This window comes from Podarcis muralis, chromosome 9 (genome assembly GCF_964188315.1).
Source record: "Podarcis muralis chromosome 9, rPodMur119.hap1.1, whole genome shotgun sequence".
Classification (NCBI taxonomy): domain Eukaryota; kingdom Metazoa; phylum Chordata; class Lepidosauria; order Squamata; family Lacertidae; genus Podarcis; species Podarcis muralis.
In genome coordinates this window covers 73,151,755-73,176,760 of record NC_135663.1, presented here as the reverse complement: position 1 = coordinate 73,176,760, position 25,006 = coordinate 73,151,755, and the positions used below count along the sequence as shown (strand labels likewise).

Sequence of the window (25,006 nt, the reverse complement as noted above, 5' to 3'; positions counted from 1 at the left end):
ACTAATTTGACTAAGCAAATCCCCTTCTTTCTTTATTTCCGTTTTTGTCTTGCCTACTTTGCAAGTCTTTCATTTGGGTGGGTAAAATGTTTGAGATGCCCGTAAATTTGAAGCTCAGCACCTGTGATTTGTTAAAAGAAATATAAAATGTTGGCAAGTGTAGGAGTAGTTTCTTAGGTAGCCATTATGCTATCACCTGTCCCCAAACCTGGCTTCTCATAGAAATGAAAGGTGGCAGTCATAACCGGAGAACGACATTACTTAAGCAAGCATTTCTTCTTTGGCAGAAAATGGACAAGAACAAAGATGGCGTGGTCACCATAGATGAATTCATTGAAAGCTGCCAAAAAGTGAGTAACCGGTATATTCGTAGTGCTTTGCTCTTATGACACAATACAAAACCGCAGTAGGAAGCTGCGGCATGTACAGTATTTCACAAATTGTCCATATTTTAGAAAACACATTTATTATTTCATAGAATCATAGAGCTGGAAAGGCCATTGGGAGACCATGTTCACCTGTCCAGCTCCTTGCTCAGTGCAAGAAATCGAGAGGTGGCACATATTCCAACAGATGTTGCCTGAAGACTACCAGGAAGGGAGAGCTTCTACGTAACTGGCTCCATTGTTGAACTGCCCACACCAAAAAGTTATTTATGTAACCAGAATCTCTCTCCTCCTGCAACTTAGCTCATTAGATCTAGTCCTCCTCTCTGGGGCACCTAGTAACAAGGCTTCGTCGGATTCTATATGACAGCCCTTCAGGTATTTGAAGATAGTGTCAGCCTATCCTGCCCTGTCTTCCTTCCCCCAGGCTGAACATTCACAGCTTCCTTCTGTGAGAATCAATAAGAATCCAATATCCAGCAAGTGTTTCTCTAACATGCAACAGGGCAGGCCTCGGAGATCACATTGGATGTTGTTACTCAACATGCTCCTTAATTGAGAAAATGTCAGAACATATAAAATGTATATCCAGTAAACCGAAATAATTTTAACAAGATGCCATAAAGACTGAAGCAGCAGTGGCACATTCAATAAAAAAGAACAGTCACTTTTCAGAGAAGGCCTTTTGATATAAAAACCCTTCACTTATCAATGGTTGTCTAGGCAATTTCTCTAAGCTGGAGAATAGTCTCTTTGTTCCCCATTTCATCAGTATAAATAGAACACAGAGGAAGGCCTCCCTCTGCCAAAGTCATATCTAGCGCTTGGCAAAGTTACCTTTCTCCCCTGTAGCCAAAGTGCACTGGAAAAATCAATACACAGTTGGGAGGCTCATAACCAGGTGTTTTAAGGTGTACACTAGGATGGAAATCATGTCAAAGCAAAACAGCAAAAACCCTAAATTTAAGTTGTTGGATATGTTATACCGTAAGCCTGCAACTTACGCACCTTTAACTTGTGCTCATTCATCTTTATGCACATGGCAAAATAAATAAATAAATAAATAAATAGGGGCAGAAACGGGTCAACATTTGGGGGATACGACTTTGGCAATCCCACCCACCACTGATCCCAGTATGCTTTGACTATATGTCATTTTGGCTCTAGGCTTGATCCCCGGAACATAACCCCTGCGTAAGTTGCAGGATTGCTGTATTTAAAGTAGCTTATGAATTCATTTGGATAAGACAACATTTTACTGAGAATAAAATGAACAAGCAAGTCACTTGCCTGTCAATAATCTCAATACCTTTGCACTCGTTGGCGAAGAATAGGTAAGAAGAAATTTACCTTTTACCAATGAACTGTGTAGGATATTGCGTGCCTATTTCCCCTTGATTTCCAAAAGGGTTTCCTTGTAAAATAAAAGCTAAAAGTTAAGGGAGCGGATCTGATCAGCCTCAAACACAACCTGTGGCCCTGGTTGGCTTTCCCCTTTGCTTGCACATTCTGTGTGAGAGCCAGAGGTTTCCCATTGGCTTCTTCCGCAGTAGCGGTTGTGGCGTATCTCAAGAACAGCAGCAGAAGGTTGGCATGGCTCCTGAACCTCTTAAGCCAATTCCTACAAAGTTCTATGCCTGTTGCCTCCATTGTGTTTTATCAAGATTTTGCTATAAACAGCAAGGTATATTTGATAGACAGAGCCGGTGTGAGTTACATGTTTAATTTTTAGGCTTGTGATTGTAATTGTATGCCATCTCCAAACTTTATCAGCTCCCCACAATGTTTTCTCTGTAAATTATTTGTGATAGACTGTAAGCAGCAGGTACTATTAGCAGAACAATGTGTCTTCAAACGTACTGGGGCCTGTATAGAACACTGGGCTGTGTAGCAGACCTGTGACCTGCATCACATATAAACTAGGCTTTAGAACAAAACTGTACAATCAGCAGACTAGCAGGATTTGTGATAGTGGTATAGGAGAAATCTACTAGTCAAAAAAATAATAATCAAAAATCCCACTTGGAAGACCCCAGCCCTTGGACATACACAAAGTAGGTACTAACTTTTAGCTGGTTATGATACAGAAAATTTATAAAGGTTGTGGTTTTTCAGCCTAAGGAGGAAAATATTCGTTGGATTAAAAATATTTCTGACTTTTCACTTTCAAATTTTAAATCTCTTTCTCAGATGAGATGTCTCTTTCTTACAGGATGAAAATATAATGCGTTCCATGCAGCTCTTTGAAAATGTGATCTAACTCCACGCAGTTCTTTCTTCAATAAATGGACGGTTATAAACAATCCTGCAACAACAAATCCATAATGCTGTTGCCACTTTTACCATAAAACAGGATTGCTCGGCTTTACACGGATGTGTATAACGCAAATAAGTTTCGTTTAATCAAAGGCTTCCTACGGAGACCGTATTTTTCCAGTAGTTGAGGTAAAATAGTTCTCTTAAACAATGCTCACGTAGTTGTCCTTAAAAAAAACTTCATTTGATTCAGAGAACAATCCAAAGAAACCAAAATGAAAATGGAATTATTGCCTCCAAAACTTCATAGAATAGATCCAGGAGAGAGGAAGAGGGCAGGATCTGTTACTTGTTTCTATTAGAGGAGTTTATTAGCTATAAAACTCCTTCCTTTTATACTCCCTTGTGTATGAACGCAATCTTACACAATTCTCAGTTAAAGGTATTACAGCTAATTACAGTTTGGGCACAATCCTCCTTGGGTGCAGTAGAGTCCTGTTTCCTCTGCCTTCCCTTATGCTGACATCACAACAGATTATTACTGGAAAGGGGAAGTCTGCATGCATTGAGCCTGCCCATGTCCCCTATTCCCCAAAATGATGCAGCACACATCATACTTGTCAAATGTATGTTTGTGCCCAGAGCTGGAAGGGACCCTAAGGGTCATCTAATCCAACCCCCCCCCCCCCCCCCGAAGACACACAGACTCCATTATGCTCAGTGGAGAATCTGTCCACATAAGGAAGGGTTGGCCATCTTTGCGTAGTAACCTGCAATTATTTTTTTAACTTCACAATCAACCCATTTTATAAAAGAATGTTCTTTTTTATAGTAAATGGATACTGGATCAATTCATTGAATGGTTGCCTATGGCAAACATCTTCCATCTTTTAAGATCACCAGTTTATGTAAAATTCTGTCTGAATTTTAACTAAAGTGTTACGCTCCCACATAAAGGACAGAAATTAGCTTTACAATGAGTGCTGCTTTGTTTAACTAAAGCAACTGTATGAAGGAACTGAACTACTACTTTTTAACTGTGGGACTGGCCCAAAATTAGTAGTAAAAAAGGAACGAATGTATTTTTAAGTTTCTAAGCACTCACTGCTCAGGATACATAGCAGAATAGAGTCATGCCGGACACTAGACTGCAAGTTTTGAAATTATTTTTCTCCTCTGACTATGGTGGAAGATGCATAAGTTCATTAGAACAGTTATGTAAGAGCAGTGGTGGTAATGGGGTTTTTTTGGAAAGGGGAGGCAACTTTTTTTTCTTTAAAGGCTACTACAGGGAAGAGGGAAGAAGCATGTGTCAAGATGGAGCAGTAATGGGTACAAGAAGCGCCCTTCTACTTTCCTCCCTGCCTTTTTACACAGACATCATTGCTGAACTGTAGCCAGCAAAGAGGCGTCTTCCCCCCCTCCCCTCCAACATATTCAAATCATTCTTACATGCCTGCCCACAAGCATATAACTACTGGTACCAGACAATTGCAAACCTTAATTGTGACATTTCTGCACAAAGGATCTGAAGAGCTTACAGAAGTCCAAAGAGAGCTGCAAACTGTTTTTTGCAAAAATATAAGTAAAGCAGGCATCTATTCTGGTGTAGAGATGGGAATGAGGCATGTTGAAGGCTGCTCTGCTATCACCAGTGTAGGAATATGAGTAGTACAATACATGTACACTTGAAATTTGCTGTAGTGTTTGTGAAAATTATATGTGCACTTTAATAAAAAAAAAATATGAAAAATGCAGAATGGCGGTTCAGTTTGTTTCTTCCAAAGGGCTTACATGGAGTCAACATTCACAAACACTTTTATTAATATATAAGTTTTAATACTTGAAGCATATTTTAGTTGTCTTTTAATACTTGGAATTTCTATGTTTTCAAAGCAGAACAATTTGCACTAAAAGAGGAGTCAGTTCAGTGAAACACATTTTATATATTTTCCTATCCAGAACCTTTTGGGAAAGGCGGCTTTTCCCTAGACAGTATAAAAATAATTTTCTCTATGGACACAGTAGTGAGTTAGTTCTTGGTCAAAATAAATTAATCATAGCACAATCCAGGCAAAGTCAAACACCTTCAAATCCTATTGATTTTAACTTCCCACTGAAGTCTGCATAACTTTTAATAGTGATTAACTTATGGTTGGATTGTGCCTTCATTTCTAACTCACTGCAGTAGCTAAACATACCTAACTACACCCAAACATGTAAACACAGCAAGTAAGTATTAATGTTACTGTTATGGTTATAGTTTACAAAACTGGGTAATCCCTATTATTGACTGTAATAAACCAGACAAATTGATTTGCAATTCCTGGCGGAAGTACTGGAACAAGTATCATTTCTGGTGTTTTCCATAATTTACACGTCTTGAGCATATTCGCTCTTAACATTTGTCCTCATTTTTAAATATTGATCCCCGTTTCCCTAAGACATTCCACAACAGTTTAGTATGGGGAAGATAAGTAATACCAAATAGTTCCGAGGAGGCTCTTCGTCACACCTCTCTTTAGGAGGAGATTGAACAGTAAGTTGGAATTTTAGCTTTTATAACCGTCAAACTTTCCTGTTGATAAAAATGAGAATTTAATATGGTAGGTACTAGGTTTATGCTGAAATAAACTTTATCTGAAATCAAAACGGGTTCAGAACTACAAACATGTAGAATGCAAATTATAATGATCTTTCCTTCGTCAACTGGTATTTTAGACCAGGGATAGACAATATGCCACCTTCTAGAGGTTCTGGGATACAACAGCTACCATCAGTGGCTGTTGACCATGCTGGTTGGGGTTTATGGGAACTGGAGTCCACAGCACCTAGACAACCATATTGGCTGCCTCTGTTTTTGGCTGCTTTGTTATTATTAATGCAGAACCATCAATACACATGGAATTTTTGTATTGCTATTTTTGTGTTGCTCTCCAAACTATGAAGAATTGCAATGTGGAATTGTAACTTGATTGTGCATCATCAGAGTACGACAACTTGACTGCATGTGATGGATGAGATAGTGAAGACAACAGGAGAAGCAAATTCTGACCTAGGTATGTCACAGGAGCGGACCAATCAATTGAGCTTACCTTCCCACCATACTGCTCCAGCTTCTGTAAGGCATCTGTAGTTTGCTCTTTGTACTTTTTGCTCATCTGTCTCTTTGAAAGCTGTGGCAAAAGTAAAATACAATAGTGGGTTTATTTATTTGTTGAACGTAGTTGCAACGTCCTTCTTTGTGCCCATTACATGGAGAAGCGTCAACCAGATTGTGAATAATGCATCCTGGTAACAATGACCGATAAGAGGCAGTCTTAATTTCACAGATTCAGAGCGACTGTAGCATCTTTACACATTCAGGCTTCCACAACTTGTGACTCAAGAAACTGAATGCAAGTCCTAACAGGAGCAGCTTGATAAACTTTATTTTGCTGCTTGCATGGAATAGGAAAACTGGGACGGGGCTATCAAGCACCTTCCATGCTGCAAAATATAGCTGAAGGACCATCTTCAATAGGCATGCCACAAGCCGTGTTCAGAAATGTGAAAATGCCCACATGCTATTAACATATTTGCTCATGGAATCTAGATTATGATGTGCCACAAACTGAAACAAATGCTTCTCAGGATACAAGAATACAATTAGATTGGCTTCAACCAGAGCCAGGGCCTTTTCAACTCTGGCTCCAGCCTGGTGGAACGCTCTGCCTCATGAGACAAGGCCCCACAGGATCTGATTTCTTTCCGTAGGGCCTGTAAGACAGAGTTGTTCCGCCTGGCCTTTGGCTTGGAGCCAATTTGATTCCCTCCCTCCCTCTCTTTCTTTTTTTCTTTCCTTCTCCTCCTGCGTTGAGGCTACATTTTATTTTAATGTTGTAATATTTTAATGTTGTATTTTAATTTTGTTTTTAAGTTGTAATCATTCAACTTGTTTTTATTATTGCTTGTAAGCCGCTCTGAGCCCGGCCTTGGCTGGGGAGGGCGGGGTATAAATAAAATATTATTATTATTATTATTATTATTATTATTATTATTATTATTATTATTATTAAATACAAGAAACCCACTGCCAAATATTGTACTCACACTTGAAAGTAGATGTTTCAGGTGATCATTAAGCGCAGGGCCAACAACAGCACTCAGTTGTATCAAAGCGTTCAGTCCCCTTTCAAATACCTCGCCATCTGAATGGGCCTTTAATAAAGGGGAAAACCAATTGACCAGACAAATGATTAGCCCACAGCATGCACCAAATTTGATTGTTTTTATGCTCCAGCATGGCAAGATTGAAAAATATTTATCTGTTTTTTTACTCTGCAATATGCAACACTGTTTTAATGCAACCCATATGTATTCACCAACTTCAGATAAACACTTTTAAATATTCATCACAACATAATCCTATGTATGATTACTTAGAAGTAAGTCTCACTGTGTTCAACTGGACTCTCCTCAATACCCTGTTTAGGTTTGCAGCCAAGATCTAAGCATAAAAACTATTTGCTTTGTCTGCAGAAACGCTGACAGTAAAACTGCAGTATTTAAAGTCTACAAACACTTTGAACAAATCCCATTAGAAGCACTGATAGATAACCCCTTGCAATTAGGCAGTTGCTGTAATATTATTAAATTAATTACTAGAATGTAGATTAAGTGCAGTTAGGCAACATCATCAAGTGCTAATTGTTTTAAAGGGTCTTTTGTCCACAACTAAAACTGGATTCTGCATCTCAAGAGTACTTGACTGATTGTGGGGAGGCTTCTAAGCCAATCATGCATAGAAAGTCCCTTCGGACATTTCTATGCAATGTGGGATTGTCAGGGTGGAGCGAATCGCACTCATCAGGATGTTGGAGGCCGGACGAGCCCACTACACACTTTTGGCCCTTACATGTTCAACATGAGCGTCTAAAGAGGGCTAGGATCACAAGTAATGCTTCCTCAGTTTTGATAACAAATGATCACAAACCACCATAAACAGGTATTCCACCACAGAAGCTTAATTAGCCCTCAGCTAATTACAAAGAGACTTCCCCAATGCATTTACTGACAAGCTGCACAACTCTCTTTCACCCCATCTACTGGATCCGGTCTACATGATCCAGGAGGTGGGACAAATTAGGGTTGTGCAGCCCAGCCTGTTACTGCACAGGTGAGCAACGTAAACAGCAGGAGGAAGCGACCATGGTTTACGGTGCTCACAATGTAGGCAGGAGGGGAAAGAACAAAAATATGTGGTGGGATTTTAATACTGCTGTGGCATGATGGGATGAGATTATTTCTGAGTGCACTTAGATTGCACTTTCAAATTCAATCCTCTTTCAATACATTTTATTATTATTATTAGCTGCTGAGCAGGGATCTCTGCATTTTGTTTTCAGGTGCAGCACTTGGCATCTGCTTCTTTAAATTATGAGTAGTGTTCAAGTTTTATGGGTGGCGCTGTGGGTTAAACCACAGAGCCTAGGACTTGCCGATCAGAAGGTCGGCGGTTCGAATCCCCGCAACGGGGTGAGCTCCCATTGCTCGGTCCCTGCTCCTGCCAACCTAGCAGTTCGAAAGCACGTCACAGTGCAAGTAGATAAATAGGTACCGCTCCGGTGGGAAGGTAAATGGCGTTTCCATGCGCTGCTCTGGTTCACCAGAAGCGGCTTCGTCATGCTGGCCACATGACCCAGAAGCTGTACGCCGGCTCCCTCGGCCAATAAAGCGAGATGAGCGCCGCAACCCGAGTCGGTCACGATTGGACCTAACAGTCAGGGGTCCCTTTACCTTTACCTTTAAACCTGTTGAAATTAATGGTTCTAACATGTTCATGTTTATTAATTTCAATGGGATTACTCTACGTTAATATCAGTTGCAATCCAGATATAATATAGCACGAGCAGTCTAAATCGCTGAAAACCCCTAGAGCAGGATTAAAATCCAGATCAACTGAGCCATCTGTGGGTATCATTTTATCTTCCATATACCTTTAAGTCAATGTTTTCTGCACACGTTCCAAGGATTCTAGCCAATGTCGATTAAACTGAGAGTGGTTAAAACCATACATGGCTAAACAAGCTTGCTTGCAAGGGTTCCTCCATTCCTTGAGAAGACAGGTGAGTCGGAGGCTCTCTTATAACACTGGAATTGCAAAGAGGGAACGATGTTCCCTGCCCCTCCTTTGGCCCCAAACAGAGACAGAAGTGTGCCCCTGTGTCGGCTGGAGTTCCAACCACCGGAGATGAAAGGAGCACACCCACCCCTGTGGCCCTTGCAGGAAGGGACAGCAGAGCCACACTGAGGGCTTTTAACTGCATCTGTCAGGTTTTGAGCTCCAGCCACCCGGCAGGCGCCTTCACTGTACCTCACTAGTTTTGAATTGTAATTTATACATATTGCAAGCTACCATGTGAGAATTGCTTTCAAAAAGCAAATTATAAGTCTATCTAATCAATCAATATATCTGGGCAGAAGAAATACAGTGGTACCTCTGGTTGCGGACACGATCTGTTCTGGGGGTGCCATTTGCACCCTGAAAAGTCCGTAACCAGAGCGGTGCTTCTGCGCATGTGCGAAGCATGATAGAACGCTTCTGCGCATGCGTGAACAGCGCAGAACATTTCTGCGCATACAGCGAAACCCGGAAGTAAACACTTCCAGGTCTGCCGTGTTCTTAACCTGGAAAAATGCAACATGAAGCGTTCGCAAGAAGAGGTATGACTGTATTGACTCTGTGCCTCTTTGGAGCTTGGAGCTCCAGCCATCTAAAAGGGGGAGAGGCTGACCACAGCATGCCACTGCCCCTTTTTGGCTTTGTGCTGGACACAGAAGGAGTACCCTGGTTTGTCATCAAACCTGTGCTGTGTTTCCAAATGCCACACGAGGCCAGGGACAAAGACGCTGTCCTGGGATTTGCGAATATTTGGTCCACTAAGGCCACCTAAAATTTATTGATCTCTGAAACTTTACCAAACGTTATGTATAAGGTAAAGGTAACCCTGCCCATACGGGCCAGTCGTGTCCGACTCTAGGGTTACGTGCTCATCTCACTCTAGAGGCCGTGAGCCGGCGCCGTCCGAAGACACTTCCGGGTCACGTGGCCAGTGTGACGGAACGCCGTTTACCTTCCCGCTATAAAGCGGTACCTATTTAACTACTTGCACTTAAGAGTGCTTTCGAACTGCTAGGTGGGCAGGAGCTGGAACCGAACGACGGGAGCTCACCCCGCCGCGGGGATTCGAACCGCCGACCATACGATCGGCAAGTCCTAGGCACTGAGGTTTTACCCACAGAGCCACCCGCGTATATACGTTGTGTATACGAGTTCACAAATGGGAGAGACATACCAGAGCAGCTTTCAATACTGGAACTAGCCGTGGCAACAACGGAATGGCTTTCTGAGTGGCACCTGCCACCAAGAGCAATTCTTTAAAGCCCTCCTTGGATACAAATGTATACGGATGCCTTGTTTCTCTTAATCCCTGCCACAGAAATAAAAACAACATCATAGTAAGCTCTACCTGCCCACCATCTCTGCTGATAAAAATACAAATACCTAAAAAAAAAAGTGTATTATACTCTTTTCACTACACACATTCGAAACACACTTGTGCCACCTTGTGGCTCCATCAAACATAACGTCATTAAGCAAATCTTATATACCGAAATTTATCAACAAGTGTACCGTATTTTTCGCACCATAGGACGCACTTTTTCCCTCCTAAAAAGCAAGGGAAAATGTGTGTGCGTCCTATGGAGCGAATGCAGGCTTTCGCTGAAGCCTGGAGAGTGAGAGGGGTCGGTGCGCACCGACCCCTCTCGCTCTCCAGGCTTCAGGAAGCTATCCGCTAGCCGCGGCTAGCGGAGCGCTGCATTAATCCCGAAGCTTAGGGCGCGCGGAGCTCAGCGCGACGTTGCGGGGCTCTCCCAGGGCTAGCGAAGCGCCGCGCTAATCCCGAAGCTTGGGGCGCGCGGAGCTCAGCGCGCCCCAAGCTTCTGGGTGCCGGCAAGGTCTCGCTAGCCCTGGGAGAGCCCCGCGACGTTGCGTGGCTCTCCCAGGGCTAGCGAAGCGCCGCGCTAATCCCGAAGCTTGGGGCGCGCGGAGCTCAGCGCGCCCCAAGCTTCTGGGTGCCGGCAAGGTCTCGCTAGCCCTGGGAGAGCCCCGCGACGTTGCGTGGCTCTCCCAGGGCTAGCGAAGCGCCGCGCTAATCCCGAAGCTTGGGGCGCGCGGAGCTCAGCGCGCCCCAAGCTTCTGGGTGCTGGCAAGGTCTCGCTAGCCCTGGGAGAGCCCCGCGACGTTGCGTGGCTCTCCCAGGGCTAGCGAAGCGCCGCGCTAATCCCGAAGCTTGGGGCGCGCGGAGCTCAGCGCGCCCCAAGCTTCTGGGTGCCGGCAAGGTCTCGCTAGCCCTGGGAGAGCCCCGCGACGTTGCGTGGCTCTCCCAGGGCTAGCGAAGCGCCGCGCTAATCCCGAAGCTTGGGGCGCGTGGAGCTCAGCACGCCCCAAGCTTCTGGGTGCCGGCAAGGTCTCGCTAGCCCTGGGAGAGCCCCGCGACGTTCCGGGGCTCTCCCAGAGCTAGCGAAGCGCCGCGCTAATCCCGAAGCTTGGGGCGCGCGGAGCTCAGCGCGCCCCAAGCTTCTGGGTGCCGGCAAGGTCTCGCTAGCCCTGGGAGAGCCCCGCGACGTCGCGGGGCTCTCCCAGGGCTAGCGAAGCGCCGCGCTAATCCCGAAGCTTGGGGCTTCGGGATTAGCGCTCCGCTAGCCGTGTCTAGGCTGCGGATAGCAGCCTGCTTCCCGGAGCACCGGGCGCCCTGAAAGCAGAGCTCCAGGCGCTTCGGGAACACATCTGCAGCGTGGGGAGCCTTACAGGAATTCCCCACAGGGCTCCCCACGCTGCGGATAGCAGCCTGCTGCCTGGCGGGTGGAGCGCCCTGAAGCAGAGCGCCCCTCGCGCCAGGCATACATCCGCAGAGTGGGGAGCCTTGCAGGAGTTCCCCACAGGGCTCCCCACGCTGCGGATAGCAGCCTGCTGCCTGGCGGGTGGGGCGCCCTGAAGCAGAGCTCCCCGCCCGCCGGACAGACATCGGCCAGCCCCACAAGCTTGGGGGACAGCAGGGAGGCGCAGCGCCACTATCCCGCTGTTCCTCGACCTGGTTCGGTTTCCCTGACCTGCTTTTGGGGGGGAAATAAAGGGGAAAATTTTTTCCTTTATTTCCCCCCAAAAAAACTAGGTGCGTCCTATGGTCCGGTGCGTCCAATCGTGCGAAAAATACGGTATTTTCTTACTTTCATTTTTTTATCCATTTATTTCTACATTTATTGAGGAACAGTACACAATCCGAATTATTTCTAGGCCTTCTGCTTGTGCTGTAACAGGTAGAACAGTATCCTGTAGAACTCCAACCAAACAATGTAACCTTAGCTGCCACTAGACAACCATAACTCCTCGACAGAACCCTATTTAGACACTCCTGGACATGGGGAGTTAAGGGCACAACTGACTGCTAGTAGCCCCCTCCACTCCCAAGTCCTGAAAAAGGCTTCTGGCTCACAGTGTATAAGGGTCTCAGTGGAGAAATGGCTCAACAGTTCCTGTAGCTGAAGCTCAGGAACAATCAGATTCCAGGACTGAATGAGCCACTGCAGCCTCAGAAATCATGGCACACCAGATTATTTGTTAGGGATATTCAGAAGTGTTCTCTCTCTTCACATATCAGAGAGAGAGATTTGGAAAGCCTTTAAAAATGTAATATTCGATTTGACACACTGTTGAGGCTCAAAATGTATGTTTGATGTGATTCAATTATTGCTTATAATTATAGATCTGCACACTCTTAGCAGATGCAGAAGATAAACGAAACATGCCAATTATGTAATTTGGATGGGTTACTGAACAAAGCGGACGCCAAGAGCAAACTCCTATCTTTGGTAATTGACTTCCAGGCCGTTTCTTCTAGGAAGTGAATTCAGTAGCACTCTAAAAAGGCCTTTCTTGTCAGACAGAACTGAGGTCAGATGTAGATGTTCGAAAGGATATACAGCACTGCACACCCAAATGCAGTCCTGAATGAACCACACTAATCAAGCTAATATATACAACTCAGAAATAGGGCTGAGCAAAGCTCACAGGAAAAATTTGGGATCACTATGCATAGCCAATACTGAGAAGAGTATTTCTCTTTTTGGAAGATATGCAAAATGCACCTGTGTAGAAGGCAAAGCCTCTAGCAAATGTTTTTTTTTTCCTGCTCTTGGCTATACAGCTGTGAAGCACAGAACACTATTTTACCTTACTGGAACAGCTAATAGTAAACTAAATTCAACAACAGCCATACTGAAAAAACTATTTCAATACAGCAAGTGAGCCGCTTAGAGATTTTAAAAATATTGATAATAATAGTAATTTATTATTTGTACTGGGATGCGGGTAGCGCTGTGGGTTAAACCGCAGAGCCTAGGGCTTGCCGATCAGAAGGTTGGTGGTTCGAATCCCCGCGATGGGGTGAGCTCCCGTTGTTCGGTCCCTGCTCCTGCCAACCTAGCAGTTTGAAAGCACGTCAAAGTGCAAGTAGATAAATAGGTACCGCTCCGGAGAGAAGGTAAATGGCCTTTCCATGCACTGCTCTGGTTCGCCAGAAGTGGCTTAGTCATGCTGGCCACATGACCCAGGAGCTGTACACCGGCTCCCTCAGCCAATAAAGCGAGATGAGCGCCGCAACCCCAGAGTCAGCCACGACTGGACCTAATGGTCAAGGGGCCCCTTTACCGATTATTTGTACCCTGCCCATCTGACTGGGTTGCCCCAGCCACTCTGGGTGGCTTCCAGTAGTAAAACATTAAACCTTAACAAGCTTCTTAATTTAATAATAATAATAATAATAATAATAATAATAATAATCTATTGAGTGTTTTTATAAATGCTTTTATATAAATAAACAAAACATTTAATATACGGCTCACCAATTATCCATGTGTGACAATGAAGTATTTATACAAAGCTGTTAAAAAGTATCACAACACAGGGACATGTTTAATTTTTACATATATATAAAGGATAGGCCAGGGTTTGTGGCCAATGTTAATGCGGGTAGCTTTTTCTTCCCCAACCTCTTTTCTATAGAACAACAGTTTGTGGGCAATCGACAGAGACCATACAGAGTTATGATTAGGAAGAGGGACAGGTGGCTCTGTGGACTGGAATACTACCAGCTTGCTATATTTCTGGATAATGTATAGCCAAGAGCAGGGTCGTGTCGTCTGGGCAGCCCAGGACCTCCATATAGACTGCCCAGGCCTGTGTGCAAATGAGGTCACTTCAGGGCTGCTAATGTAGCGGTTTAACTTCACCCCAGAGGCACACAGTCTTTGCTTTTCTTCAAAAGATTACTTACACAATATCCCCAACTTTTTAATCTATTAAAGAGGAGAGTTAACAGTCTGGGACTTTGCTTTAAGCTACTTCCAACTTTTCATTGCAATTTAAATGAATTCAGCCATTCATATTTAAAACCAGCATATTTAAAAACAACAAATTATCAAAACATGCAACATAAAAGGGTAGTTTCAGCTTGATTCTAAAGAAATAGAGAAAAATGTTCACCTCTGCCAAAGTTATAAGAAGAGGATCAAACTGAAGCGTTTCAGGACGACAATCCCACTGTAATTTGTGTTTTACAGAGCCATGAACTAACCTGAAACAGAAAAGTTAAGAATCAACGATAGGGCACGGTTGTACTGAGCCTACTTCATCCAGAAGATCCTAAAACACTGTTCCAAAAGAACTAAGCCTGTGTGAGTTCAGGTATATTTTGTATAATACTTGCAAGCATGGTGCACCACCCATTTTGAACAGACTCTTATTAAAAATGTAAGGCTGTCCAAGCAAAAAAGAGAGATTATTTTAATACAATTATGGACGATATCCAACATTAGTCATACTCAGACAGCATGGCCAAAGGTCAGGGGTCATGAAAGTTACATCCAAAGAGCCACAGGTTAACCACTCCTGCAGTAAAGGCTTTTAGCGCCAGTTGACACATGGATATTCATCATTTGATGACAACAGCATGAAGGGTTGGTGCCCATGTCCAGCAGCCAGATAAAACATCACTGGTAGTACATTCACCTCGCATATCATGCTTTTGAATAAAAAATGTTCACATATCCTCCTACCAGTTATGAACTGAGGGACATGCAATACCTTAGTGTCATTCATATACGACGTCCCATTTGCAATCTTGAGTGACGCACCTGATAATGCCTTCTGAACATTTGTTCTTATGATAAGCAAACCAAAAGTCTTCACAGAATGTTGGCCAATGTAAAGGTACCCCTGCCCGTACGGGCCAGTCTTGACAGACTCTAGGGTTGTGCGCCCATCTCACTCAAGAGGCCAGGGGCCAGCGCTGTCTGCAGACACTTCCGGGTCACGTGGCCAGCGTGACAAAGCCGCATCTGGCGAGCCAGAGCAGCACACGGAAACGCTGTTTACCTTCCCGCTAGTAAGCAGTCCCTATTTATCTACTTGCACCCGGGGGTGCTTTCGAACTGCTAGGTTGGCCAATGATACAAAGCCTATTGTTTAACTAAGTTCCTTATGTTCACCCACTTCAGACCCCCAAGTCTTACCTGCAAGGAATTCCCCCTTTAGAGTAAATGGCAGCAAAGGCAGAAGGAGCTCTTGATTGACCACCAAACTAGAATAAAAAGATGAAAGTGAGTTAGTCAACCAAGAGGCAGATAAATTCAGTTGTATTTATTTTTAAAACCTGGAGATTTACCCAGTCAAAAAATGCTTTTCAAGTCCCGTATTAATTCAAAATTCATTTAAATGTCCTTAAATGTCTCCTCCTAAAAACAACAGGACTTGAAATGCTTAGCTTTGATTTGATCTCAAAAACAGCATACATACAACAGCTTGAACAGAAGGTGCAAAAATGCAAATTTAAATAATCTGAATGCAGAACATTAAAAATAAAGAATAACTGCAGGCAATACGATGTAATGCCTGGAAAACCACCCATAATGACAAGCAGAGATGCTTCACTTTTACAAGAATATCATAATTTACTGCATGCATATAAGGAACAGTCATGTAAGAGTCACTTCTTTGTGGCTGAGAATGTACTTTATTATTTGAAAAAAAAAACAATTTTCAGAACTTTCCAACTAAATTATAGAACTTGGAAATATAGACATTATGAAGTCTTGCCATTTAGTACTCACTTTTGTCACCTGAGGCAGACATGGTTTTACTCAAGGCAACCATTCATACGAAATGCCATCATGACCACCAGCAGTAAAGGTAAAGGACCCCTGGACAGTTAAGTCCAGTCAAAGGCGACTATGGGGTTGTGGCGCTCATCTCACCTTCAGGCCGAGGGAGCCTGCAGCTTTACAAGGCAAAATCCACTAAAACTTGTGACTGCAGATACAGAGAATCCCAAACCAAACTAAGGCTATATTTTACTGCATACCCTGGAATTCAGAGGTGCAAGAATGGGCAGTCAACTGAATTTCCAAACTTACATATCTGCCAGCAAAGTTACTTCTAAAAATCGCTTACGAAAAGAAAGTCAGCCAAGGAGGAATAATCTTGGGCAGATGGCATTGAATGCTGAGTGGCTGTTGTGGGGACGGAATGAAAAATCAAAGGGCGAGAATGGCAAGGAGTATTCTGGAGCAGCAGAGATTTGCTCCCCAAATTTTGATACTCTTAACTCAGTTCAGCAGAGATTGTGCTTATCACCTTATTTGCCCTTTTTCTCCACATTTTTTTTAATCACCTGCATAATTTGCTGAAGCAATGGGCTAACATCTTTATGTAGCCACCAGAAGTTCTGCCTGTACTTACCGGATCAATTGTTTTGGGATTAAGTCTGTCACTGGGCCTGGGCTGCGGCTTAATTACAGGATCTGGGGAAGTCAATGAAGTGGGTAATGGCTTTCTTTTCTGTGTCACAGTTTTCTCAGCCATTTGAGAACCTGAAGACGTTCTTTTACCACTGCTTCCTGCAGCACCAAAAACAAAAAAGACCCCACAGAAGAAAGCAGGGATGGGATTTACATTCTTAATGAAAAATAATTTTTATTATAAGGCAGGTAAATAAAACACAGTTCAGCTGTCACTAAATAGTAAAGACATACCACTTGCTCCATTTTTCAAACGTGTGCCTTCACATTTCTTGGTTTGCTGCATACCTCCTTGGGAGGTATGTAGAGACACCTGAACAAAGAGAAATTGATACTGGTTGGCATCACTTTGCATTTGTATCCTGGTAGCACAACTTCTTAAGGGACTGTTCAAATAGAAGGGCTATTAAAGAGAAGAAAATCTGCATTTTTAAGAGTCCTATCGATCTATGGACATTTGAAGAAATCCCTGCAGAGTTAACCAAAAGGTGACTATTTTCTGTAAATGGATCTAAGGCAGCTCTTTTATAGTACAAAGTATTTAAAGGCAAACCCGCATTTACATGTGTTCAATATTTGCACAACCGTGCACACACACATTGCACCAAACCAAAAAGTTACAAAAAAGGGTGGAATGTTGCAGGGTGGAACAGGATGCTTGCAGGCTTTTCCAATGGTGATTCAAATATGCCATGGAATGTAAATGGATGGTTGCCTGTATCAACATTTCTATACCACCCTTCACCCGAGGATCACAGGGCAGTTTACAATCTCAAAACACAAAAGTCCGTAACATAGAAGCACATGAAAGTATTAATCAATGTCTAACTTTTGTAGCTACAATCCTAATCACATTTACATGGAATAATGATGTTTACTGCCTGTTGCTAATACTAACTCAGAGTCACGAAATGAAACTGATGGGTGGGAGATTCCGGACAAGCAGTAAGCCTTATTGCCACAATATGTGTTCCCACCGGTGGTGTAGATGAGTTTCCCGCATTTGGGGAAATTGCAGACGTCAGAACCGTCCTGAGACCTGCGGGTATAGGGCGGTGAACAAATTTAATTCATCATCATCATCATTGGCCTAGTTATTACGAACTGACTTTTTAAAAGGGTGGACCAAATTCACAGAAGATGCAGCTACCGTATTTTTCGCTTTATAAGACGCACCAAACCACAAGACGCACCTAGTTTTTGGAGGAGGAAAACAAGAAAAAAATATTCTCAATCTCAGAAGCCAGTACAGCAAGAGGGATTGCTACGCAGTGAAAGCAGCAATCCCTCTTGCTGTTCTGGCTTCTGGGATAGCTGCGCAGCCTGCATTCGCTCCATAAGACGCACACACATTTCCCCTTACTTTTTAGGAGGGAAAAAGTGAGCCTTATAGAGCAAAAAATACGGTAATTGCTACTGATGGGGCCCCTGAACATGGAGGTTTTCTTTTTCACACCAGTGGCTGGAGGCGCACAAAGGTGAGAGGATCTTTATGACTATTAATTAAATTTGTTTTACCACCCTATAGCCGCAGGCCTCGGGGCAGTTCACAAGATAAAATAAAAATATAAAGACACAAAGGAAAACAACCCAATAAACGCCCCCCACCCACCTACCAATTGGATGTGGGGCATTGGATATGAATCCGCCAAAGGCCAGGTAAAAGAGGAACGTTTCTACCTGGAGCCTAAAGGTGTAACACAAAAGGCTCACACCTGGCGTATGGGTTGCCCTGCGCCACCTGGCAGGGAACCTGACGCTGCAGTAGACAAGGCTACTCATCCAGCAGGGCACCTTCTCAGGGGCGTAACAAACCTTACCGATTCCCAGCGGAGCTCAGAGCCAAGAAAATAAATTAATAATAATAATAATACCTTTATTTTCATTTACAGATAGGTAGCCGTGTTGGTCTGCCATAGTCAAAACAAAAAAAATTCCTTCCAGTAGCACCTTAAAGACCAACTAAGTTAGTTCTTGGTATGAGCTTTCTTGGTATGAGCTTTCGTGTGCATGCACACTTCTTCAGATACCATGGTATCTGAAGAAGTGTGCATGCACACGAAAGCTCATACCAAGAACTAACTTAGTTGGTCTTTAAGGTGCTACTGGAAGGAATTTTTTTTGTTTTTATTTTCATTGTACAACCTGTGTACAATGAAATTAACCAAGCCTCCCTCCCCCCCACCCCAAACACTCAATCGCATTTGCAGGTAGGTAACCGTGTTGATCTGCGTAGTGGAAACAAAATCAAATTATTTTTTAAAATTTTTCCTTCCAGTAGCACCTTAGAGACCAAGTAAGTTGTTGCACTGGCGTCTTGTGTGCCCACAAGCCGCGCAAGCGCTAAACCCAGCCCCGTCTTCTTCAGCACTCTGCACATGCCTAGGGGAGCGCACCTTCTTCAGGGCTGAGGGGAGGAAAGGCGCTCTGTGCGTGCTTGGGGGGCACCCCACCTCGCCTTCCCCGCTGAGGGGGTGGGGAGGAGAAGGCGCTCTGCACATGCTCGGGCTGCCCTGGGGAAAGCACTCTGCACATGCTCAGGGAAGCGCACCTTCTGCAGCGCTGAGGGGAGGAGAAGGCGCTCTGCGCATGCTCGGGCTGCCCTGCTTCCAGGACCCCGCGACCCAAACTCCCTCGCCCGTTAACGCGACGGGGCGGGAGGAGCCACCTACCTGCGGGGGAGACTTACGGCCCGGGGGCGAAAACAGAAGGACCGGCGGGAAGGAAGGAAGGAGCGCGCCTCTCCCTCGCCGGGACGCCGCTGCCGTCGCCGCCTCCCTCTCTCGCTCGCTCGCCGGCTACTCGGAAAGGCGTGGAAATCCGCGCAGGCCGCAGGTGCCCGTCGCCGTTGCCAAGGAAACGGACGGGCGCCCGGAGAGGCCAAACTTCCTCGCGGAGAAGGCGGAGGGCGCTCTGTGCATGCTCGGAATTCTGTCACACACACACACTTTGCTTTTTGTGAGAGAACTGCGCATGGGCAGGAGGCGATAACATGAGTGATAACAGCTATTGTTGTTGTTGCCAACTTGAATAAAATAAGAAAATAAAATAAAAATAATAGGGGAGAACAATTGATGACATGATAGTGCGCGCACGCGCAATGCTCATAAACGGGGGGGGGGGGGACTGGCATAGGCAGGATTTATGCTGCGCGGGGGGGGGGGGAACCCACCTGTTACCATTATATATATTTTTTACACACACACACACACATCATATATATACACACATACACACACAGTGTGTGTGTGTGTGTGTGTGTGTGTATACACACACACATATACTAAATTTTCTGCTTTACATTTTAAAATACTCCTTTTACATCCTTAGATATCAATGACTTCCCTTCTTCTCTTTCCATGGTTCATTCTACATATCATAAATCCCTGCATATCTTACAAAACCTATCCCATTCAGTATTCCATTATTACATCCATCAAAACTTAAACTGTTGAATCTTACCTGAATGCTGCCAGCGTTTTCAGCTGTATTTCCCATATATCCAATAAACGTTTTCCAATCTTCTTTAAACGCATGTTCTTGTTCTCTTATTCTATATGTTAAAGTCAGCAAGTTGTGCATGTTTTGTCAACTTAAGTTGCCATTCTTCAGTTTTCAATTTTTGGGGCTAACAAAACACAGGCCACAGTAATAGCATACATAAATAACACCTGGGTATTTCCATCTGAATTATCCCCAACAGAAAGGACTCTCCACCTGTTATCATCCTGAAATGTCTCAGCAACAGTTGTTTTAAATTACTTTCTTTTGACCCCCAAGTGTTCAGAAAAAAATGTGCCACAACCTTCAGTCGTTTGAAAACTAGGAAGTTAAATGGAAAATCAGCATCAAGCAGTATATTTAATGCGGTTAACGGGTATATTTTTGCAAAATTACGAAGAGCCTTTTTTTAACTTCTTAAAAGAACCAAAAAACAATAACACCAAATCCCAAACCTCCCTCCCACCCGTATAACAGCCAGGAATACGCTTTTTGAGTTGAGAGTAGAATCCATCCGAACTGAAGCACTTTGAAGCTTCTTTGATCTCAGCAAGAATAAGCCCTTGTTTAAATCTCTCATTTAAAAACAAGGGGACCTGAAAAGTTCTTCACTTAAGATTAGGTGCTTTCAGGGGTTTGTCTTTTTGCGTCATCTATGAATGATGTTACAGTAATGGGAGAATGGGTGTGTAGCCCAGCCAATGCTGTTGCCTTATGTTCACATTATAACTACCTAGCACATACGCTGGAAAAATGAGGCAAGCAAGCAATGTTCTTTGGCTTTTATTCAGTTTTATACTTTGTCCACTTGATGGTGTTGCGGAGTTATTTACTGTCAGGCTGGTTAATTGCAAGAGGAAATGGGAATATATAAATGCTAGATAAAGTGATGTGTTTTGCACATTCCATCCCAGCTTAGAAGAAAGGCACATAGAATATTAACAGCAAATATTACGGAAATGTTGAGGGAGGGGGAAATTGGAGAAAGATGCTCCCTCCTTTAAAATCATTTATGTGTTTCTCCAAATAAATTTGTATTCTTCAGAGGTTCAAGCAATGCCTTTTACCAGGTCCATTTTACATGAGAACACCCTGAACACTTAATTTTTGCAGTAGTGGTTGCTTTAAATTTTAAACAACAATAAATAAATTATCAGGAGCACCTGCATTTCGGATCAGTAGTTCTGCAGGCTGAATGATGTGTTCTAAATAAATGAACGACCCACATCCTAGGTCTTCATACCAAAAAGGGATAGGTTCTGTTGGCTTTAAGAAGTTAATGCCTGAAAGTAATTCTAAAAAGAAAGAGGAAATAAGCAGAACTTGCAAGCAAGAAGTGATCCAAAATCCTCTGCACATGCTTAACTATGCCCCAGCTGAAATTGCAGCCATGATTTCTAGTGGGGCTTTTTTGGCAAATAAACAAAATGTATTGAACAACATTTTTAAAATAATTGTATTCTGTTACATTTCCAAAAGTTGGTGGCACAAAAGTGGCAAACATTAAGCTGAACACATTAATCATTATCGGATGCATCTTTCATGGGAAATTATTGTTTTCCTGTTTGTGTGCATATATGCACATGTGGGGAAAATGCCTCTCACAAATGGCATAGATTTGAAATATTGGATTATCCGCATGCTTCTCTTTCCAGCTCTGCACAATACAGTATGCAGCTACAATAACATGAGCTTAGTGATCTATTTCCAGAAACGATACCTTGGGTTTTTACAAGGCGTGGTGCAATATTGTATAAAATTCGACTAACATTAAAAATGTTGGGCGTCATGCAGTTACTGTGACCTCCTTTAGCTCCCCCCATTCATTTTTTGTGTTCCTACTAAATACTTATGAGACTTTTCTCTAAAATCTAGATAAAAATGTCTACTCTTGGTATTCAAATGTATGCAAGAAGGTTTTTTTGGGGGGTGGGGGAGAATAAACCTCACAAATATTTTGCTTGGATCTGAAGCATCTCCCTAGCTTTGATCTATAATGTAGCAATGTGTCAGGCACCCCAAAGTAGTTTTATGTGCTGTAAATAGGAAAAGCTGAGTAGCTTCATCATGGTTCATTGAATTAAAGGTTCTACAGGAGCTGTGAGATCAAAGAGAAGCTTAATGGTTTTATGCTACCCTTCATATCTGTCAGTCCACTTATATGAGGAGGCTGAGCTTGGGCAATTAGTTAACAGCGATTCTTTCACCGAATCAGTTGTTCTTGCTCAGATTTTATTTGTGCATCCATTAAATACTTCTCCCTGTAATACTACTGCATCTGTTCCATGTGGCAGATTTTATTACAGTGGTACATCGGGTTACAGACGCTTCAGGTTACAGACGCTTCAGGTTACAGACTCCACTAACCCAGAAATAGTGTTTCAGGTTAAGAACTTTGCTTCAGGGTGAGAATAGAAATCGTGCTCCGGCGGTGCAGAGACAGCAGGAGGCCCCATTAGCTAAAGTGGTGCTTCAGGTTAAGAACAGTTTCAGGTTAAGAACAGACCTCCGGAACGAATTAAGTACTTAACCCGAGGTACCACTGTATACTGTTAGCAAAATGGTCATCATTATTATTGATAGTGTGTGTGTGTGTGTGTGTGTGTGTGTGTGTAGCTGGACTTGTCTCTTGCAAGAATATTATGGTGGGATCTTTTTCAGTGGTGGTTACAGCCCTCAGTCTCAGCTGAGCTTTCTTGCTATTTGTCCCCAAGCCCAGCACTTTACTTTTCTATAGGGATGAATGGCAACCATTCTATAGGAATGAATAGCAACCATAGGAAAGTAAAGAGGTTTAGTACATTAGGGATGCCACTGGAGTGGGTTTCGGCCACTGAAATGCAACACTTTATTTGAACAGCTGTTTACCACCCAACTATGGTGAATATTTGTCATATATAATGTATGTATAAATGGAACTGGAATAAAGGTACATGAATCATGAATCTTTAGGTCATTTTGGTTTTATATGGTTACAGAATGGAATGAAAATAAAATTGTTTTCTATCTTCTGTTACATGTTCCAAGGTTATACAGTGGTACCTCGGGTTAAGAACTTAATTCGTTCTGGAGGTCCGTTCTTAACCTGAATCTGTTCTTAACCTGAGGTACCACTTTAGCTAATGGGGCCTCCTGCTGCTGCCGTGCGATTTCTGTTCTCATCCTGAAGCAAAGTTCTTAACCCGAGGTAATATTTCTGGGTTAGCAGAGTCTGTAACCTGAAGCGTCTGTAACCTGAAGCATCTGTAACCCGAGGTACCACTGTATTGCTGTTTAGAGCCTATTAAAGAAATATATGTAAAATTTACGAAAGCAACAGTTCAAAGTTTCAAAAAAAGAAGTTATATTGTTTATTTAAAAGTGTAAGTTATTTCCTTTATGTTTCAAAAATATTTCTATATTAAGGCTTAGGTGATTTGTAAATCTAAGTTAATTGACTAACACAAAATTTTTAAAAAACTAGGTTCTTAATCAACAAAAATGGTTGGCAGTTTAATGTGGTTGACACTGCATTAATGTGGCTCTGATGGAAGTAGTAGAAACTTTAGTAAATGTAGTATGTATTAGTTCAAGAAAAGGTAATATTCTATTCATGTACCATATATATAAGGGTCTGATGACTTCTGTTGCAGTGTATCTGAAGAAGTGTGCATGCACACGAAAGCTTATACCTAAAACTACTCAGTTGGTCTCTAAGGTGCTACATTATAATTTTTAAATTCTTTTGGAAGGATTCATTTAAAGACTTTCTTAGATCATATAACTTTTTTGAAGACTTGATTCCTTTCATGGAGTTTTTAGGTTTTTAAGAAGAGTCTTTTTAACTATCTTTTTAAAGAACTGTTTTAATTTATTTTGACTTCTGTTCATGTTAACCAAGCAGCCAAGGCCTTTGATTAGCAGCCAATGTGTTTAGTTATTGCTACTTCAAGGGTTTTTAAAGCAGTTGAAAAAACAACCCCTTGCATAAATGTTTCTATAAGAGATAGGGATGGCTCATGTGAATATGTTCCAGTAGACTTCTCTTGATAAGATAGGCAGGTTCAAGCACTGTCACATCCTTATTAATGAATAAGAATGAATACATGATGGAGCACGGGAGATAGGAAGGATGCTGGCATGGGAACTTTTAAGAGCCCTTTATGAAAATCAAGCTCTATTGCAACTGCCAGAGAAAGGTCAAGTGTGAATTCTTACATTCAGCTCTGCTTCTTTGGTTCAAATGCCTTTACTGAATGGAATCAGAGATCCAAACATGTTTGTATTCTCCTTTCTCCACCCCTCACCCCCCGCTTCCAAGTTACCTGATATTCCAGTCTACCCCCTCTACCAGCAAGCTTTGGTATTGTGCTACCTTGCTCCAAAGCTTGCTCACGCTTTTGTGAGAAAAAAGCTCTATGCTTGCTGTAAAGGTAAAGGGACCCCTGACCATTAGGTCCAGTTGTGGCCGGCTTTGGGGTTGCGGCGCTCATCTCGCTTTACTGGCTGAGGGAACCGGCGTACAGCTTCCGGGTCATGTGGCCAGCATGACTAAGCCGCTTCTGGTGAATCAGAGCAGCGCACAGAAACGCCATTTACCTTCCCGCCGGAGCAGTACCTATTTATCTACTTGTACTTTGATGTGCTTTCAAACTGCTAGGTTGGCAGGAGCTGGGACCGAGCAATGGGAGTTCACCCCGTCGCGGGGATTCGAACCACTGACCTTACGATAAGCAAGTCCTAGGCTCTGTGATTTAACCCACAGCACCACCCATGCTTGCTGTAGAATTGGCTAAATTGAAGAATATGATCTTGCTATAGACACATGGCATTGGTTTCTGGTGAAGCCCAGAATGGACTTCTCCATTTTGTGTGGAGACTATTTAAGGAACACCCTTCCTCTCCAGACTCTATGATAATATTCACTTTAACCAATATTCACTATAATTTCTCCAAATTATGAATTAAAGCTGAATGATCTTGAC

At 43.0% G+C, this 25,006-nt stretch overlaps 2 protein-coding genes across 13 annotated transcripts in view; one reads left to right on the top strand and one right to left on the bottom strand.

The window, feature by feature from the left end:
* Nucleotides 1-3,331, top strand: part of KCNIP4 (potassium voltage-gated channel interacting protein 4) — a 286,864-nt gene extending 283,533 nt beyond the window's left edge. For all 8 annotated transcript variants that reach the window (XM_028742920.2, XM_028742921.2, XM_028742925.2 and 5 more), the window contains 2 exons: nucleotides 288-350; nucleotides 2,599-3,331. In XM_028742920.2, coding sequence (XP_028598753.1) covers nucleotides 288-350; nucleotides 2,599-2,646 — 111 coding nt within the window. In that variant the 3' untranslated portion in view covers nucleotides 2,647-3,331. The remainder of the gene's footprint in view (nucleotides 1-287; nucleotides 351-2,598) is intronic.
* PACRGL (parkin coregulated like) lies at nucleotides 310-19,380 on the bottom strand. Of its 5 annotated transcripts, none has more exons than XM_028742910.2 (9): nucleotides 18,826-19,061; nucleotides 16,776-16,854; nucleotides 16,483-16,640; nucleotides 15,258-15,325; nucleotides 14,230-14,320; nucleotides 9,980-10,114; nucleotides 6,735-6,842; nucleotides 5,738-5,818; nucleotides 310-2,691 (listed from the first exon to the last, which is right to left on the bottom strand). In XM_028742910.2, the coding sequence occupies exons 1-9, from the start codon at nucleotides 18,919-18,921 to the stop codon at nucleotides 2,680-2,682; spliced, it is 828 nt and encodes a 275-aa protein (XP_028598743.2). In that variant the 5' UTR covers nucleotides 18,922-19,061; the 3' UTR covers nucleotides 310-2,679. The 5 variants fall into 5 exon arrangements, with proteins under 5 accessions (XP_028598743.2, XP_028598746.2, XP_028598745.2 ...); XM_028742913.2 differs by lacking the exons at nucleotides 310-2,691; nucleotides 18,826-19,061 and adding exons at nucleotides 4,443-5,220; nucleotides 19,214-19,380; XM_028742912.2 differs by lacking the exon at nucleotides 310-2,691 and adding an exon at nucleotides 4,443-5,220 and having other exon boundaries at nucleotides 18,826-19,057.
* Nucleotides 19,381-25,006: the final 5,626 nt, after the last annotated feature.